Genomic DNA, 18,492 nt, shown 5'->3' on the forward strand with positions numbered 1-18,492 from the left:
CTGTGTTCACCGAGAGAAATCGAACCCCTGATTTTAGCTGTCAGAAATTTAGGGCAGTTCTTGATCGTATACAATATATTAGAATGAAAGAGCTTTGCAACGTTTACTTTCAAAGCCATTGAGCCCAATGCCAAAATGCAATGTCCGTAGGATAGCACCTCATAGCGTCTTTGTTATTGCAGTGTTAGAATGGTTTCTGTTAGTGAATATAATAGTCAAAACATCATTATGATATACAACAGGATTTGTTAGCTAGAACCTCAATAGTGCACCCTAAAATATGTTGCAACCCTTACTTTCTGGGATATTCAGAAACGTATTTTGATGAAGTAGTCGCCTACACTTTACAATACGATGAAAAGTTCTTGGAATCATCTTTCACATGCTTGCTAAAATCCCTTAGTAAACTTGAATGTCTATGTATAGACAGCGGGAGTTGTATTTTGGTTAAGACGTAATGTAAATCAGTTTTTATTTCGTTGAATTCGCCTTAGTTATTTTTATTTGGGCTGGACTATAATGAGTGGACTTGGATGTGGCGATATAATAGTTCGCTGGTTTGACTACTGAATTTGGTAGCAGTCTAAGGCAGTGGATTTACTTTATTGTGGTGTAACAGTCTAAAATAAACACGTCGTTATAATTAGGGGTCAATACCAACAAAAACAAACAATTTATTCATCTACAACAACATTTAGAAACAAATTCAACACTTACCAAAACACAGTTAACTAAACACTTGTCTGACCATGACTTGACTCTAACATTAAATAAACAATATATTATAAATTTTAGTATTAATTCAAACAATAGAATCGGGGAAAAGAACCAGACAGAAAAACTCAATTCTTATATAAAAACAACAACAACCAGGAAAACAATATTCTAAAAATGCCTTTCAACATTAACAGCAATACTGAGTGACACATAATGATAATTCATTAATTGTATCATTCATTAAATGCTTCGTAACTCTCTCTATTTTAGTGAAGCTTCTGGCAAGGTATTTATTCACCGAGTAGGTAACACAGTGTTTAGTTACACTAATAGTATCCATACATCACTGCTGGAGAAGCAGGTGTCAGATGAATGATAAACACATATTTACTCAAAACACAAATGATTACCTAGAAAGTGAGTTAGCATTTTAATGCAACTAAATTTTTTATAGATAAACTAAACGATAGAAGTAAGTACTAAATGAGTGATAAATACAACCATGACCATTAAAAGATAAAATGTGTTATCTTACAGTGGCTTATTGTATTTAGCCTAGATTGATACGATATAAATATTAATCCACAATAGGATAATTGTAGCTTAAAAGTCTTATCTCAAATGAATTATTCTGGCATTTGCTTGTTTTGTAATACCTGTAAAAATATGGAGTTTTATTGTTCACAGATGCTGACACATTTCAGCACTGTAACTATTGATATGTATACAGTTCACGGAAACAGTTCGAGTTGGGTTGGAGCATAATGCTAGAGGTAGTCAGTCTGTCTACAGCTACAAGTGTATATGGTGATTTATACTGTGGAAATATAAATGTATATATATGTCAAAATGTGCATATTAATGGTTATTTATTTATACGGTATTTTGTTTTGAATTTCGCGCAAAGCTACTGAAGGGCTATCTGCACTAGCCTTCCCTAATTTAGTAGTGTAAGACTAGAGGGAAGGCAGCTAGTCATCACCGCCAACTCTTGGGCTACTCTTTTACCAACGAATAGTGGGATTGATCATAACATTATAACGCCCGCACGGCTGAAAGAGCGAGCATTTTTGGTGCGACAGGGATTCGAACCCGCGACCCTCAGATTACGAGTCGAACGCCTTAACCCCCCTGCCATGCCGGGCCCTATTTATACGGTACGTTATTATTTCAGAGTATTGAAGAACATAAATAAACCATTCACTGAAAATACAACTGGTAGATGTTAAGATATCTAATTATGAAATTAACAGTACAGCTGGCCAGTGCAACATTATTTGAAAATACAGCATGCATACTATTTTCATCAATGTGAAAGAGAGTATTTTAATTTGAATACTGCTGTATTTCATGGGGAGTGATTTTTCATGTGAAATGCTAGAGTAACATTTTGGGTTCTGCTATGTTGGCAATGAAACATAGTTTTACCTTTTGTTTTATTGGCAACAGGTTAAAACATTTCAAAGAGTACAAACAGAATTGTTTGTGAGTAGGTGAAATTATTTGCGTGAGGTAATTGTCACGATAAACCTAACCTAACCAATGTCTGTTTATTGTGACTTAATGTTTCTTAATCATGAAGACTGAAATATTCCCAAATAAAACAGTTTTCTTAATGTTTCATAACATTTTAGTACTGTTATAATGCATAAAATGCAGACTGCATAGCCTAAAGCACAAAGTAACATCCATTTGGTATTGCTTTCTGCTTACTAGTTTAAATTGTGTCTGAAAATTATTCCAAAAATGGAAAGGGGATGCTAGTGTCAGTGAATTTCAGTGGTCTTAAATCGACATTAGCATCTGCATGGTATTCCTTCTACCTTTAGTAACATGTGTAGATAGTGGAGTTTGAATGTTTGTCTCCCTGTTTCTTTTTAACGAGACATTGGTTTGTTTTAAATTCCGCACAAAGCTACACGAGGGTTATCTCCGCAAGCCATTCCTAATTTAGCAGTGTAAGACTAAAGAGAAGGCAGCTAGTCATCACCACCCACCGCCTACTCTTGGGCTACTTGCTCTTTTACCAAAGAATAGTGGGATTGACTGTTACTTTATAACTTCCCCACGGTTGAAAGGGCGAGGATGTTTGGTGTAACGGGGATTTGAATCTGCGACCATCAGACATTGACTCAGCATTGGAAGGAATGTTGCTGTAAGCCAGGAAAACTTTGAGTTGTTGTCATAGTAATAATAACTACCGAGAGTAGTTATATTATGACCTAATAAAAATTTAGTGGTTCAAGACATTCACTGATGTTGCAGATACTTTGTCTATATATCATATTTGCATGAATGAGCCTGTAAATGCCATTTGATGATGAAAATAGTTTAATACTCTAATACGAGAGAAAAATTTTGGGACAGAAAGAATGGCTATAATTATGTTGTTACAACCGTATCCTACACTTTGAACAATTTTTATGACCAATTGAAGATAGTTTGTTTTCACATTTTCAATCTTGACTCTTTCTGCTTAAATCTCATAAAGTAACCCAGTGTTACTGGTCTAGCGGTCAAAATTATTTTAATGGTGAATGTATCCAACAGACGATTCAGTGCATTCTAATTACTATTAATTTTAATTTTATGATGTCTTGGGCTATTGCATTATTTAGTTTTGTCAGCTCATTTTATAGAATTGTTTAATGTTTGTTTATTGAATTTCGTGGAAAACAACTCAATGGCTATGTGTGCTAATTTTGAATAGATAAACTAAATGAAGACAACTAGTAGCTAGTAGTTAACACTTACTACCAACTCATACGCTAATATTATCCATGGAATTTGAACTTTACTCTTATAGGTCCAACCTGGGTCATCGGTGGGTTTAGGACTTGCAGTGCTCGATCCTCCGCACAGACAGGTTGTAAATAGCCCATTAGGTAATTCTGCGCTAAAACACAACCTGAACAACACCGTTATAGTGTACTTATGGTCCCAAAGTGCACAGCGCATTTCTGCAGAAATGTGATGCGAACCATAAATCCTTGAATTTACAATTTAGATGCGTAAACACTGTCAATAATTTATCTACAGCACTATACAGCAATAATAAATAATATATATATATATCTATATATACAGGGTGGCCCGTAAGTCCCTACCCATCCATATGTTATTATAAACAACGTTATAATACTAATGATGAGTTGAAGGCAGCTGTTACCGCGGCATTTGGAACAATAACCCCTGCTATGTTGAGGAAAATCTCTCACAAAGCATGGCATCGCATAATATTATGCAGCGAGAATGAGGGACAGCACACAGATACACTGGATACATAAGATATATGGATGGGTAGGGACTTACGGGCCACCCTGTACATTCTTACAAGTTATTTGCTAGTTTAGGTGATTTTTTTTTAAAATTTTAGCCAGACTTATGTTACATTTACCTTATATTTATATTAAGATTGTTAAAGATGTCTCTTAGAGTTGCTTAATTATCGCACGAGAACAACGGACAAATATTTCATGTATTTCAACTGATACACACAACTGTTTCAGTATTTTATATGGGTTTACCAATAAACATAATATATGATATACAGTTATCTGAAAGCAGTATATAAAAGTTTGCTGACTAGGTAAAGCTCATATTTAAGCCAACATTCCTTTAGATGTAACAAAATTAATAGATTTTTCTTATTAATATGTCATATTGTTATCACTAGATTTTGATTAAATACGAGAGTAGTGAATAAAGAGGTTAAGACATGGGGATGTAGGAAATGTATCGGTGAGATTATGTTTAACCTCAAGCTTTGAACGAACAGTAAATTACAACTTTTCACGACATAAATAAAACTTTTATGCAAGGAACATCTCTTATCTTAGCATAAAGTTTCGGCTAATGTTTCTAGATGTTTGTTTTGATTTTCGCGAAAATCTACAAGAGCCGCCCCTAATTTAGCAATAGAAAGCATGGAAGACAGCTAATTATCAACACCTACCGCCAACTCTTGGGCTACTCTTTCACCAACAAATAGTAGGATTGATGTCACATTATGACTCCCCCACGGCTGAAAGGGCGAGCATGTTTGGTGAGTAGGGGTTTTGAACCAGCGATCCTCGGATTACGAGTCGAGTCCCCTAACCTCTTGGCCATGGTGGGTCAGTATTTCTAGAAATTGTAATATTATAAAATTTGAACAACTGATTACGCAATGAATGATCGAAAATTACAATTCGATCAAAAAAGAGGAAAATACATTTTCAGATTTGTGATGAAACAAAATAAATTAACAAAAATACGAAATACCTTTTTTTTTTTTTTACATCACCTACAGATTTGTTTATGTTTACAGGTTTTTACGTGTTCATGGGACTGTTTTTCAAGACACCTTTATTTCGTGTTTTTACTCAATATCTTTTCTGGGGAGAAATTTTCATGATATTAAACTAGTTCTTATTTTTTATCGAAACCTAACGTCACACAAACTGGATTAAACTATTTTGTTTTCATTATTATAGATTCGTGAAGACTGGAAATACGTTGCTATGGTGATTGACCGACTTCAGCTGTACATATTTTTTGCTGTGACCACAACGGGAACGATAGGAATTCTCTTAGATGCACCTCATATCTTCCAGTATGTAGACCAAGATAAGATTATTGAAATTCATAAAGGAAAGGCGACGTGAATTTTTGCTGTCACTGAGAAACACATTATGTGTTCGAAACGTCTTCCCGCTTGTGGCCAATCAAAGTTAGTGAAGAAAAGGCAAACAAGTGGATCTTCGAAAAATAAGCAAACAAAAATTGCCCCGTACTTCAAGGAGCAAATAACAACGGGTACCGTTCTTAGAAACCAAATTACTATTATTGCATTTTCCTTCCTCTTTCCCACAGACGCTGACAGCTAGTATTTTTGTTTCGTTTCTCGTCACTACAAACAGTTGTTTACGTTAATTTTCGTCACAGTATAGCAAGTCGTGTTCTTAAGAGGATTTGACACTCTTTCAGTTTTAGTTTATACACTTTTTTTTGTTTGAAAGAAAAAATCTCCATTAAAACTCAAGCCTTTTCTCCTTCTCTCGGTTTTTTTAAAAGTGGATTTGTTTCTTAGAGTAATGCTTTTAGTAGGCTGTTTCCAAATGACGAAAACATTCAGAATAAGGGTGCTCCATTATAGCTACTCTATCTAGTGTTCGTAGGCCCTGTTCACTGCCTGCGAGTGAGTGGTGTGATTATTTTCAACGCTTGTCTTCTATTCTTCCAAACTGACCCTTCCTCCTACCCCTGGAGCACCTTATTGTATATAGTAGTTTCAGTTAGCTAGCACTCTATATACCTGGTAGTAGGTTTGTGGTTTTTGTTATAGAAACGTGTTTGTAACTCATGTCAGAAATGCTCAAACAACAGACACTTTTATCAGACAAGAGGAGGTGAAGTGTTCTTTCTTCTTCTACAGATTTAGTTTTACATCCACAACGATGTAACAAAGTTGTTCTTGGCAGAGTAGCTGATATCATAATGTTTACTTCGTCATCAGTGTCTAGAATAATAACGAAACTAGTGACTACATAGTATCTTTGAATATGGAATCTCAACACCACCACACACAGCGAACTGTATTATTCATGCAATATCTTCTAGCAGTGTTGGAAAACTGAGGAAACGAACGAAAATAGTTAACCACAAGTTATCCGGCATAAAACAAAAACAAAATGTGTCAACGGAAAGACAAAACATTTCAATTAAGCAAAGTATAATCAAAGAGAGAATTCCATTTTAAAGTTTGAGTGTCTTAAGTTTTGAGATGTGCTTAGGAGAATTTAAACATTAGTCTCAGCGTATGCTTAGCCATAACAGTCCTTATATAATTCTTAAACACAGCAGATTTTTAAAATATGCACATGTAAGTACAAGTGTACTTAAATCATTTCATTAATTTCACATCAGTGTTATTCAGACAGACTGAACTACAGAATCATTTCGTGATTAGCTGAACACCAAAAGAAAAATTGTTTAGAATATATGTTGAAAGTTATGTAAAAACTGTATTACAGTACCATACCTGAAAAAAAAAAGACAAAATGAATACTATAGTATTAATTTGAATAACTTTTTCTTTGTATTTTAAGGTAGTTATACTGAATACTGTCACAACAAACTGACTGAAATACGGCTTGAAGTCCTGTTATTATAAACTGTAACATTCAGCTTCTGTAAATCTCACAATTAAATCTATCTCTACAGGAAATGAGCGAGCATATAAACAAACATTACTTAAATTCGTATTAGGAAGTAACAGCGAATAATTAATTATTTAAAACCTATTACTGATGTGTAATTTTACAGTTACTGTATGGCAGGAATATTGGTGTTTCTTGTTTGTTTGTTTGTTTTGAAATTTCGCACTAAGCTACTCCAGGGCTATCTGTGCTAGCCGTCCCTAATTTAGCAGTGTAAGACTAGAGGGAAGGCAGCTAGTCATCACCACCCACCGCCAACTCTTGGGCTACTCTTTTACCAACGAAAAGTGGGATTGACCGTCACTTTATAACGCCCCCACGGCTGGGAGGGCGAGCATGTTTGGCGCGATTCGGGCACGAACCCGCGACCCTCAGATTACGAAGCGCACGCCTTAACGCGCTAGGCCATTCCAGGCCACATTGGTGTTTCTAAAAATGCAAATAAAATAATTTGTACACCCAAACATTAGTTTCACGTGATCACGGATGTTCCCCATAATGACCGAATTGAAAGTATATAAAATTCTAAACAAGAGACTTTATTAATCAACTTTGAAACACAATCAGTATTTTCATTTTTTTTATTTTCTTGGATTATAAATATTTGCCAATAAAAACTAATGTATTAAATTATATATATATATATATATAAAATGTATATTATTTTAACATTTATGATAGCATAGTTTTAGTTTCTAACTCGTTGAAACATTATAATACGTTACCAAACATTATTTTCTTGTAATTATAGGTAGGTGCCTCTGCGCGCGCTAACTACAAGTCCAACAGTGTAAAAGCAGCCAAGATCTGAACGGACGAAGGGCAAAAAACAACAAGCAAACAAATCAAACAGGCACATTAAGAATTTCATATTAAAGCGTAATTTACTTTATGGTATTATAATCAGATTTTATTTTACCTTGGAGATCTTTAGCTTAAATATGTCGCAATTATTCTTTTTTTAAGACTTCGTCTCTGTTTTTTCATAAATAATAACGCCCAGCATGGCTAGGTGGTTAAGGCACTTGACTCATAATTCAAGGGTTACGGGTTCGAATCCCCGTCACATGAAACATGCTCGCCCTCTCAGCCGTGGGGGCGTTATAATGTACGGTCAATCGCTTTATTCGTTGGTAAAAGAGTAGCCCAAGAGTTGGCGGTGGGTGGTGACGATGATTACTAGCTGCCTTCTGTCTAGTCTCACATTGTTAAATTACGGACAGCTAGCGCAGATAGCCCTCGTCTAGCTTTGCGTGAAATTCAAAAACATAAATAGTATTTACGATTGCATTAATTAACATACATTGCTAATGGTTTTTAATCATACGCATTGAAAATAAAGCAACTTAAATACATTATACGCTTTAAATTTACAACCTTGTCGACGTGATATTAAAGCTTAAGTGATTATGTTACCGGTCTGTTTTCTAAATTTGTTCTGTAATCAAATATGCTTGATAAATGTTAAAAGATGTCCTTAAAACTTTTATGCTGGCCTTGTTTTAAAAATATAACTTGAAATCTAGTGTACAGTAAGGAATCCAACAATGCTATAATGTACTCTCTATAAATTGTGTTGTGTATTAAAAAATAAGACGATTTAATACTCCCATAGCGGTATGTCTGCGGACTTATACCGCTACAAACCCAAGATTTCGATACTCATGATGAGCAGAGCACAGGCACAGATAGTTCATTGTGTATCTTTGTACTTAATAACAAACAACAACAACTTACCGTCTCAATCTCCTGCCACTACGCTTATGGCTGTTGAACACGCACAGTTAGTTTTATTTCTAGGATACAAAAAATAAAAGGTTTTCACACTATTAAATACATTAAATATACATTAACCACAAATGTTGACGAAACGTAATATATTAAAAAATACGATATTTTGTAAATATTACCGTAACCTAGGATACATATGATTTATCAGATACTTAAAAGTAAAAATTAAGTTTACCCGATAACCGTTAGATAAATGTTTTCTATAAACAAAATGTAGTTTCTTACTTTTGAAAGATCAAAATCTTCGCTTAATTAATTTCAGAACTAGAATGAAACATTTACCAATCTTGGAAGTAACGAAATCCACAACTGCAGTTTTTTTTGTTGTTTTTTTCGAAAACTCAGTTTATAATAGTCTCGAGTATTGATTTTGTATTTTACTATAGATGTTTTGAAAGCTGTATTTTATACGTTTTATTTATATTCAAAGCTTTAATTACTTATTCTTCCCGCCCTGAGAGAGTGAGCGACAGGTCTGAGGGGCTATTCCACTAAAATCAAGTGTCGATAGCCGTGTTGGGTAGAAAACACATAACTAATTGCGCATTTTTGCAATTGTAAAATTTTACTTAAATTTCTTTGTTTTTTTTTAAATGCCAAAAATAATTGTTAAAACGTTATTAAAGCAAGGGTGTTTGGAAATAACCTTGTTTCGTTGTGAAGAATTTCAAAATCAATTAGGAATTTTGTCTATCTTACCTGCTTTATCAGCCACTATTTTACTAGCTAGTCCCAGAAGGCCAAGCGCGGCCAACTGGTTAGCGTGCTTAACTGCAGAGGTGAGGTTCTGTTATTTACGGCTCGTTACAGAATAAAAAACAATAAAAGCCTACAACAAAAAAGAAGTTATTCTTACTTAGAAGCACATCAACGAAATCCTTGCTTTGAGTCCGTTGATATGTTATAAATCCCAATATTTAATCGATCAAGAGTTGGGAGTGGTTGGTATTGTCTAATTGCCTTCTTTCTAATCTTCCACTTCAAAAGTAGGAACGGCTAGCGCAAATAACACTCATGAAGTTTTGCGCGAAATTGAAAACAAATAACTTAGTTCCAAAGCGTTTTACAGTCAGGCCCATACAGAGGACTTTACTATGGGTTTCACTCATCTAAAGTGAACATTCATTAAACGAATAATAAGAAATTGTCCCAGTAGTTATTTTCTACTAGACGATTTTTATTCCGTGTATACGTACAGAGTTTAATGTATATTCTTTGTCTATTTTTCTCTGGCATACTTGTACCAAGCAAGAGAGTAGCAAGAAAAATTATCTAACACTAGCACTGCTTCACACAGAGTGTTCATGGAGTGCCATTCTCTTACTTTAGTTTTGTTGTTGTGACATTACATGAACTCGCACAGAGGCTCCAACTAATTCTGATTTCTTTTAGTGCTGCATCTACTGCTGTGGAAGTTTTATCTTGGGTTCTCTATTTATGATAATATTTTACACTAATTAAGGATTACACGTTGTTTGTAGGTGGACAACCCTAGATTAAAATTAATCCGAGATTTATATGAAAAAATCCAAACGTTATCCATCAGCTAAAGCACCCCATTAACCAGTCTTGAAAAGTTATTACCTAGGTTTATACGCCACTCATTTCCGGGGTTTTTAAATCAACTATAACTAAAACAGAGTCTAGAGTAAAGTCTAGCTTTGTACAAAGCTCTTTCATATTATCATTTTAGCAGTAATTAGTGTAATTAATTGCTTTACTAATGTATTGTAAATTTAGGGTTAAAGAAACGAAGTTACAACTTGTAATTGAAAATAAGACTTATTCGCTGTGTATCTGGTCTGTAAGCAAATTTTTCTGGAGTGCAAAACTGTAAACAATAAGAAGGAATGAAGTTAAGTACATGTCAAATTCATGTTCAAAAGTTTAGTACTATTAGAAATAGTTAGACGAATTGTGAGGCCCATTGATCAAAACACAAACTCTCATTTGTTCGTGATTGCATCTTTGTACTTGGAAAAACAAGCATGTTTGACCATTGCATCATTGCGATTGATCGATGCAATAAATTCAGCAAAATGTCTTCACGACGTCTTTAATGTAATTTGTTTGGATGTAACTTTGGAGCAAATCTTTAATACAAAGATGCAAATAGGTATTGTTTAAGATACTAAAGATGAATATAGTAGCTACAGTTTAGCTGAATAAATAAAACTTGGAAAGAAATTTAAAACGATGAAAACATGATCAAACTTGCTCAAATTCCTAGAAGCCTTATGGCTAAACAGTATAGCATTGATTTTGTGTGTTGTAAGTAATTAGGTTGCTTTAAATAAAATGCTATTCCAGTAAAACTCAGATACTTTACAACTATTTGTAAACTTTTAATGATTTTACAAATATTGTGTACGTTATATTAAAACGATTTTGGAACTTTACCACTTTGTTACAATATTTTCAACCTATCAGATTATCTTCTATCTCAGACGTGCATTTTGAAAATAGTCCAGTAGTGCAGATTCCATAGCAAAAGGCTTCATTTTAAAGTTGTAACGTTCAAAGCACAACAATTCAACCCGTCTGCTTTCAATAATTCAACTAATTATCAAAGACAACGGTTTTTCAAATATCGTTTTGAAATGTATCGCATAGACATCACTTGGCGATTTAAAAAAATATTACGAACATCCGTTTCATTCTTCAGGTGCTAGTAATATGTTATGGTAGCGAAGGCAGCTTATGTACACGTGACTTAAAACGGTTGAAGTACGACTTTTATTTACATGGTCCATGTTTCCCAAGCTGATCCATATTAATTTGTTTCAAATATCATTAAATACAAAGAATATCCACATCTCGAAGCTTTTAAATTCCCGATATGGACACATTTTTATGATCTAAGTGCATTAATATCTTGCTTCAGAAAGAATTGTTACATACTGTTCCCCAAAACGATCAGTTAGCGGTGATATCACACTACCTTCGTTACACTTAGCAATATTAATATGTAGTTCTAATGTGTTACGTTCTACCGTGACTTTATATTGGCTGAAGTTGTCACGTGAATTGCTTGTTTTGCATATTCAAAATCGTTTTGATATAACTTACTAAACTGTTTGTACCTATTAGTGTATTGTTTATATGTAAACATTGGGATTTCAGGATGCTCAGAATTTTTTCACCAATAATAATGTATGTCACAAAAACAATGTATAGCTTAGATTTACTGAAATAATTTGTTAGCAGCTCGTATGATGAAAAAGAAACAAATTACAATAACAGTTTATGTATACGTAAAACTGCATTTTTTTGTATTTTTTGTGTGGGTGTATGTGTGCAAAAACAAGCCTTTTTTATGAAAATAAATTATTCATTCATCTTATTCAGGGTGATGCATATGTGACGCACCACCATTTTTTATCCCAAGTTCCTCCTTACTATAATTTTTCAAAATCAGATTCGTGTTTCACTAACCGTTTCGTCTTTTTTCTTTCAGTAATTGTTTAATATGTCATTCACGATGCAAGATGGAAGATTTTGCTGTCTTGTGTATCATGATATCAGGAGTACACATTTCCAACGACTGTATAACACTTATGGCGCATGGCGTTTGCTACACTCAGAGCAGCTTACTTACTCATTACCTAAACTGATTCTTCTCGTGAAAATATACACAATTCAGCTTCACATGAGAATTTTACTAATGGCTGGAAGATGGTTACACTAATCTATTTAGTTTTTTTCTATTACCAGTAAGACCCAGGTTCGAGTTCACTGTAGGTGTAATACCGAAATATATAATCCGGGATAGTAAATTTATCAAAGAAAACAAAACGTTCCGAACTGATACCATAGCTCAGTCATGCAATATGTACCTATGATCTAACGTAATTATCTTAACTAGTAACTAGCTATGGGAAATTTATAATCAAATTAGGCTTTCTTATTAAATCCATCAGAAGAGAGAAAAAAGAACAAACTTGAAACGTAAATTCTCATAGATTAATGATAATTGACCGTAAATCTAGGTATAGTTCTGAATCTTCTAACAACTGAAAAACAAAAATCATGTTTGGAGATAAATGTGCATGTTGTATACGAAAATCGGAGGCTAATGAATCTTCAGAATAGTGAAATACACAATAATTTGGTTGAGGAACCAATAGTAAGTATATTATATATTCTGGTAGCGACAAACACCATCAATCATTACTTTATCAGGTAACACACAGTAGATAATTAGTTAGATTTAAACAAATTATCGATGAGGTGTGTAAGTTGTTACAATGAGCAACGGCCTCTTTAAGCAGGTGTCAAGAGTTGACATTTTCTCTTTTAGATCAAAAAATCAATTCCCATCCAAAATTTACATATTAAATTACATGATAAGTAATTAAAGTAATAAAGATATAATAAATGAAGATTCTATTGTTAAGTTTCTGATTTTTAAGAAATTAGTTTTCTCATTATTTCAACGGGTTTCAGACAGTTGAATCCTCAGAACTTGTCCAAACAAGTAAAGATATTTTGCCAAGAAATTCACTTGTCATTCGTTTGTCATTCTTAGCAATTCGCATAGAGACGTCTTTAATCACGTCCTTGTGCAGCGCTCGAAGTGATAAAAAACATTTGTCAGTACTGATTTTTTTTTAATTGTGTGCCTGTAGGAGCAATTTTAAGAAGTTTGATGGATCCAAATGTTTGCTAAGTTTTATTGGTTTTTTAAAAGCTTAATAAATAACGTTTTGACCGTTGAATTGTTAATGAAGTTGGTCTATTATGTTATTGTAAAATTACGAACAACGATACAAACTTAGTCCATACAATTCAGTACAAACCATTGAAAGTTACTTATTATTAATTAATATAAAATTAACATAGTTTGCTTCATTTATTTCCTCCACATGAATTCCTATAATGCTAACAGTGGTTAAGTCTTTTCACTTGATTAAAAAATTGCTGGTACTTAAATCCCAGGAATAACAGTTAAATACTGGAACAATGTACCAGCCCATTTTCAGCAATGGGGCATTGTTAGTATGAAATGCTTATGAGAGGAAAATTTATTGCGTCACAAAGTGTAGCCCTCTGCTGGCACAGCGGTAAGTCTACGGAATTACAGTCCTAAAATCAGGTGTTTCGATTCCCCTGGGTGAACTCAGCAGATAGACCAAAGTGGCTTTGCCATAAGAAATCGCCCACACACATACAAAGTGTATTTCCTGTGGGTGAAATTATGTTATTATAGATGTAATCATAACATGAACACACTACCGTAGTTTTTAATTATAATTCAATGGTTTCGGAGTTTTTCTCACCACTCTTGCAACAACGTTAACGTGGGCCTAGTTTAATGTTGTTTCTGGGTTGACTGTCTATATCAAACTGTATATTTCGCCTATTTTAACACAGTAAAGGAGTTTTCAAAATAAGTTGTTGTCATAAAACAGTACTTAACATTACTTATTATCAAGCCATTCATAAGTGAGATAAAATATTTTATAGATTAAATATTGAAGTATTCCACAGTATTCCATTTTTACAGAACAAAGTTGGTAATGTTCATTCAAACACATAAGATACTCCAAGAAAGAAATATTTGTGTGTTGTTATTTAAAATTCACCATAAATCACAAAACAGTATCATAAGAAAGGAGACTAAAGCTTTCCACTCACAATGTTTTATAAAACATAGTTTTAAAACTCCATAAACCCACATCTTACCATGCTGTATAAATCAAAGCCTAAATGTTCCGTTAAATACAACCTAACACTTTGTATAATTAACAATTTATGAAGATAGCATACACAGTTCTGTTGCACATGATATGTGTTTCATTCAAGACAGGAATTAAAGCTGTGTGTAAAACAAAAGTTGAAATCTTTTATAAACCAAACCGTCGATTATCTAATTAGACATAACCCAAATGTTTCATAAATAGTGCGAATAAAGCCTTCTTTATTCATTACATGTAAAATGTTCATAGGTCGAAATCAACAAATTTCACGTGGTAAAATTTAATATTTTCATTTACAGATTTATTTATTTGGTAGAGTTAAATGTATTAACATTTTAATTCATATTTGTTTATGTTACATGAAATAAATAGTAAATACATAAGCCTACTTTCAGTTTGGGAATACGGTGTTTTTATTACAGTCAGAGGAACTTATTTTCGGTTACCATGACAACAACATACACGTTCTAACTACTTTAAATACTTATGAGGGTTTGAAAGTAGAAGCTTGTTTGTTTGTTTTTAAATTTAGTATCTGAGCTAGCAGTCCATAATTAAGCAGTGTAAGACTAGAGAAAAGACAGCTCGTCATCACCACCCACCGCCAACTCCTGGGATATTCTTTTACCAATGAATAGTGAGATTGACCGTTACATTATAACGCCCGCACGGCTAAAAGGAGTAGCATGTTTGACTCGACGGGGATGCGAACCCGCGATCCTCGCCTTATGAGTAGCACGCCTCAACCCACTTGGCTATGCCGGGCATGGAATGAAAATAGAAAATACATTAGGCGCTATTCCCAGCCTAGTTTGTTTACTTTCTTTTAAAGTCTCTAGTTATAGGTCTTAAAATATAATCTTTATGTTTTGATTTAAATGCATGTACATTCAGTTGAATGTTACATGTTTTACAATAGTTTACAGCTGCACTGGCTTTTCTTCTTTCCACCCAACCATTACTTACTGCGTCAGGTGGTTTTGTGTCTGGGTTTTCGTGTAAACATGCGTTTAACAAGCGAAGTAAAAAAACAAAAAACATTTGAATAAATCGCCACTCACAAAATAGATAAATCTACTGCGATAATCGTTTACTGTTTAGAAAACTCACTGAAAAACCACATAGAGACAAAGTAAAAACTGCAAACTCGAGAAATGATGAATTCTCATCATGGCAGTCTCCAATTAATACGATATAAGTTGTACAGATTATTTTCCAATTAATGCACATTAGTAAAACACATGATTTTTTCAATAGCAGAATGTGAATCATTTGATAATTTTTTTCAGGAGAAAAACAAATGTATTGAATTAATTTTAAAACTAGCCCATAGCATTTATTACTAGTGTCCAGGTTTCAGTGAAATATTTATAGCCATCTATTCTGTACTGGATTTAAAACTAAAATCAATAATAATAACGATGAAGACTGTTATAAATATACACATTTTTTACTCTAACACAAAGAACCGTTTTCTTAATATTCAGAGCTCTTGGTTTAGGCAACTATGTATATATGCATAATATAAACGTATAATACATTGCTGGCCAAAATCTTAAGGCCAATGAACATAAAGAAAAAAATATTTGAGTTGAGCTTCGAAAAATGAAAATAAGAAAAGGGAAAATAAAAATAAAAAACTTTTTTAGCATTTAATAGGGAAGATGTGAACACAATGAAATTAGCCGAAGTACCAGCTGGTCAAAAGTTTAAGACCATACTGAAACGAAGCGTTAATCGGTAAACACGTAACGAAATTTAGCCATTTGTGTTCAAGCATTAGCGTTGTCAACATCTCCCACTGACATTTCCTGTGTTACATTGAGTAAAAAACATGGCAAAGGCTAAAAAGTTGACAGAGTTTGAACGAAGCAGAATTGTCGAGCTGCAAAAGCAAGGTCTCTCTCAACGTGCCATTGCTGGTGAAATTGGGCGTAGTAAAACTGCTGTTGCAAATTTCTTAAAAGACCCTGAGGGATACGGAACGAGAATTTCAAGTGGTCGGCCCAAGAAAATTTCGCCGGCGTTGAGCAGGAAGATTCGACGGGTTGTCCGGCAAGACACCAGCCAATCATTGAACCAGATTAAGGCCCTTACGGATGCAGAATGCAGCTCAAGAACAACAAGACGGCATCTACGAGAGAAAGGCTTTACAAACCGTAAACGTCTTCAAAGGCCTCGCCTCATTTCACACTACGAAACAGCTCGGATAACTTTGCTGAGAAGCACCAAACTATGGACGTAGAAAAGTGAACGAAGGTTTTGTTCTCTGATGAGAAAAAAAATAACCTGGATGGTCCAAATGGTTTTCAACGTTACTGCCACGATAAGGCTATCCCACCGGAGACATTTTCTACACGACACAGTGGAGGAGGTTCCATCATGATCTGGGGTGCTTTCTCCTTCCATGGAACAATAGAGCTTCGGGTTTTTCTGGGGCGTGAAACAGCAGCTGTCTACATTGGCATGTTAGGAAGAGCATCGTTATTGACTGAAGACCTTCGCTTGTGTGGAAATGACTTGATCTTTCAGCACAACAACGCTGCAATCCACAATGCTTGCAAAACAAAGGGCTTTTTCATGGTGAATAACGTGATTCTTTTGGACCATCCAGCGTTTTCGCCTGAACTGAACCCTATTGAAAATGTTTGGGAGTGGATGGCAAAGGAAGTCTATAGAAATGGACATCAATTCCAAACAGTCCATGATCTTCATGAAGCCATTTTCACCACTTGGAATAACATTCTAGCCAGCCTTCTGCAAACGCTTATATCGACCATGCCAAAACGAATATTTTGAGGTTATTTCCAATGACGGCCGTGCAACTCACTACTGAGACTTCTTGTTGGGCATTTCCTACCCTGTTTAGGACTTCTCTTTGTATAGTCTTAAACTTTTGACCAGCTAGCATTTAGGCTAATTTCATAGTGTTCACATTTTCCCTATTAAATACTAAAAAAGTTTTATATTTTTATTTTTCCTTTTCTCATTTTCATCTTTCGAAGCTCTACTCAAATAAGTGGTTGAGTTTAACAACACAAAATATATATATTTTTTTTTCTTTATGTTCATTGGCCTTAAGTTTTTGACCAGCAGTGTATATATTTTACAGTGCTCGAAACCATAATTAGTCTCCTCAAACATCAGAATAGAAAGTTATGGTCGACTCTATTCATGATGAATATCATACAAAACTTCGTAAATTTCCACGCCTATGGGTCCGAGCCTGTACTCTTTTAAGGACTAGCGACTCCATACTAAAGAAGTACCACTAATAAAAATGAAATCTGATGTGGCTAGTCTTGGAAAACAAAACAGGATAAACCAAAATTATAGTTAGTAATATCATTTCAATGGTTGATAAACTACCTTCTATTGCATACTATAATCAGCAGAAGTTTATAATAAAGCTGAGACACAGTTTGATGTAATTAATGTATTTATAAATCTTAGCTATTACAATACTTATTCAGTAGCATATGGAGGCGACAAGAAAAAATGTATTTAAAAAGAAACGGTTTGGGAAAAATTAATTTAAAAAACCTTTTTTGAGTAGAAAGTTAAGCTTAACGTCAAATAAACAAAAATGCATTAGCACTCTCTATGTCGGGATGGCACGGACACCTGTACTCAAGCAATAGAAAAGTCATCTGAATTTTCTTCTCTACAGGTTATCAGTGATACCTGTCATAGCTGCGCTATATACGGTGTATGTGCCGCTTTTCAGCTACCCAGAGCGTCCAAAGGTCGAAAAGCGGCAAATCACCAAACCGATATTTTTTTTTCATTCATAATTATCTTTTGATTCAACAAGACATAGCTCTTACATATTTGAAACAGTAACTTTAATTTTATCATCATTTGATACAGCAAAACGGTTTCACGATTTTTGACTATGTTTTGTATTATTATTCAAAGCAAAATTTATAAAGCTTGAAAATACATTTTATAACCTAGTAATCCACATGCGCCATTTCATAAACGCAAGTAAACGAACGAATAACCGGAAAATACTATTGCTAAATAAAAAAAAAAACTATGTAAAGATGACCAATGAACTTGGATAAAAAAAAAGGATCCAAACA

At 34.0% G+C, this 18,492-nt stretch overlaps 1 protein-coding gene across 1 annotated transcript in view; it reads left to right on the forward strand.

The window, feature by feature from the left end:
* Positions 1-13,410, forward strand: part of LOC143249403 (acetylcholine receptor subunit beta-like 1) — a 68,337-nt gene extending 54,927 nt beyond the window's left edge. Inside the window, exon 6 of the mRNA XM_076499197.1 lies at positions 5,193-13,410. Within this exon, the coding sequence (XP_076355312.1) occupies positions 5,193-5,363 (171 nt within the window). The 3' untranslated portion in view covers positions 5,364-13,410. The remainder of the gene's footprint in view (positions 1-5,192) is intronic.
* The last annotated feature ends 5,082 nt before the right edge of the window (positions 13,411-18,492 follow it).

This window comes from Tachypleus tridentatus, chromosome 4 (genome assembly GCF_004210375.1).
Source record: "Tachypleus tridentatus isolate NWPU-2018 chromosome 4, ASM421037v1, whole genome shotgun sequence".
NCBI classification, from domain to species: domain Eukaryota; kingdom Metazoa; phylum Arthropoda; class Merostomata; order Xiphosura; family Limulidae; genus Tachypleus; species Tachypleus tridentatus.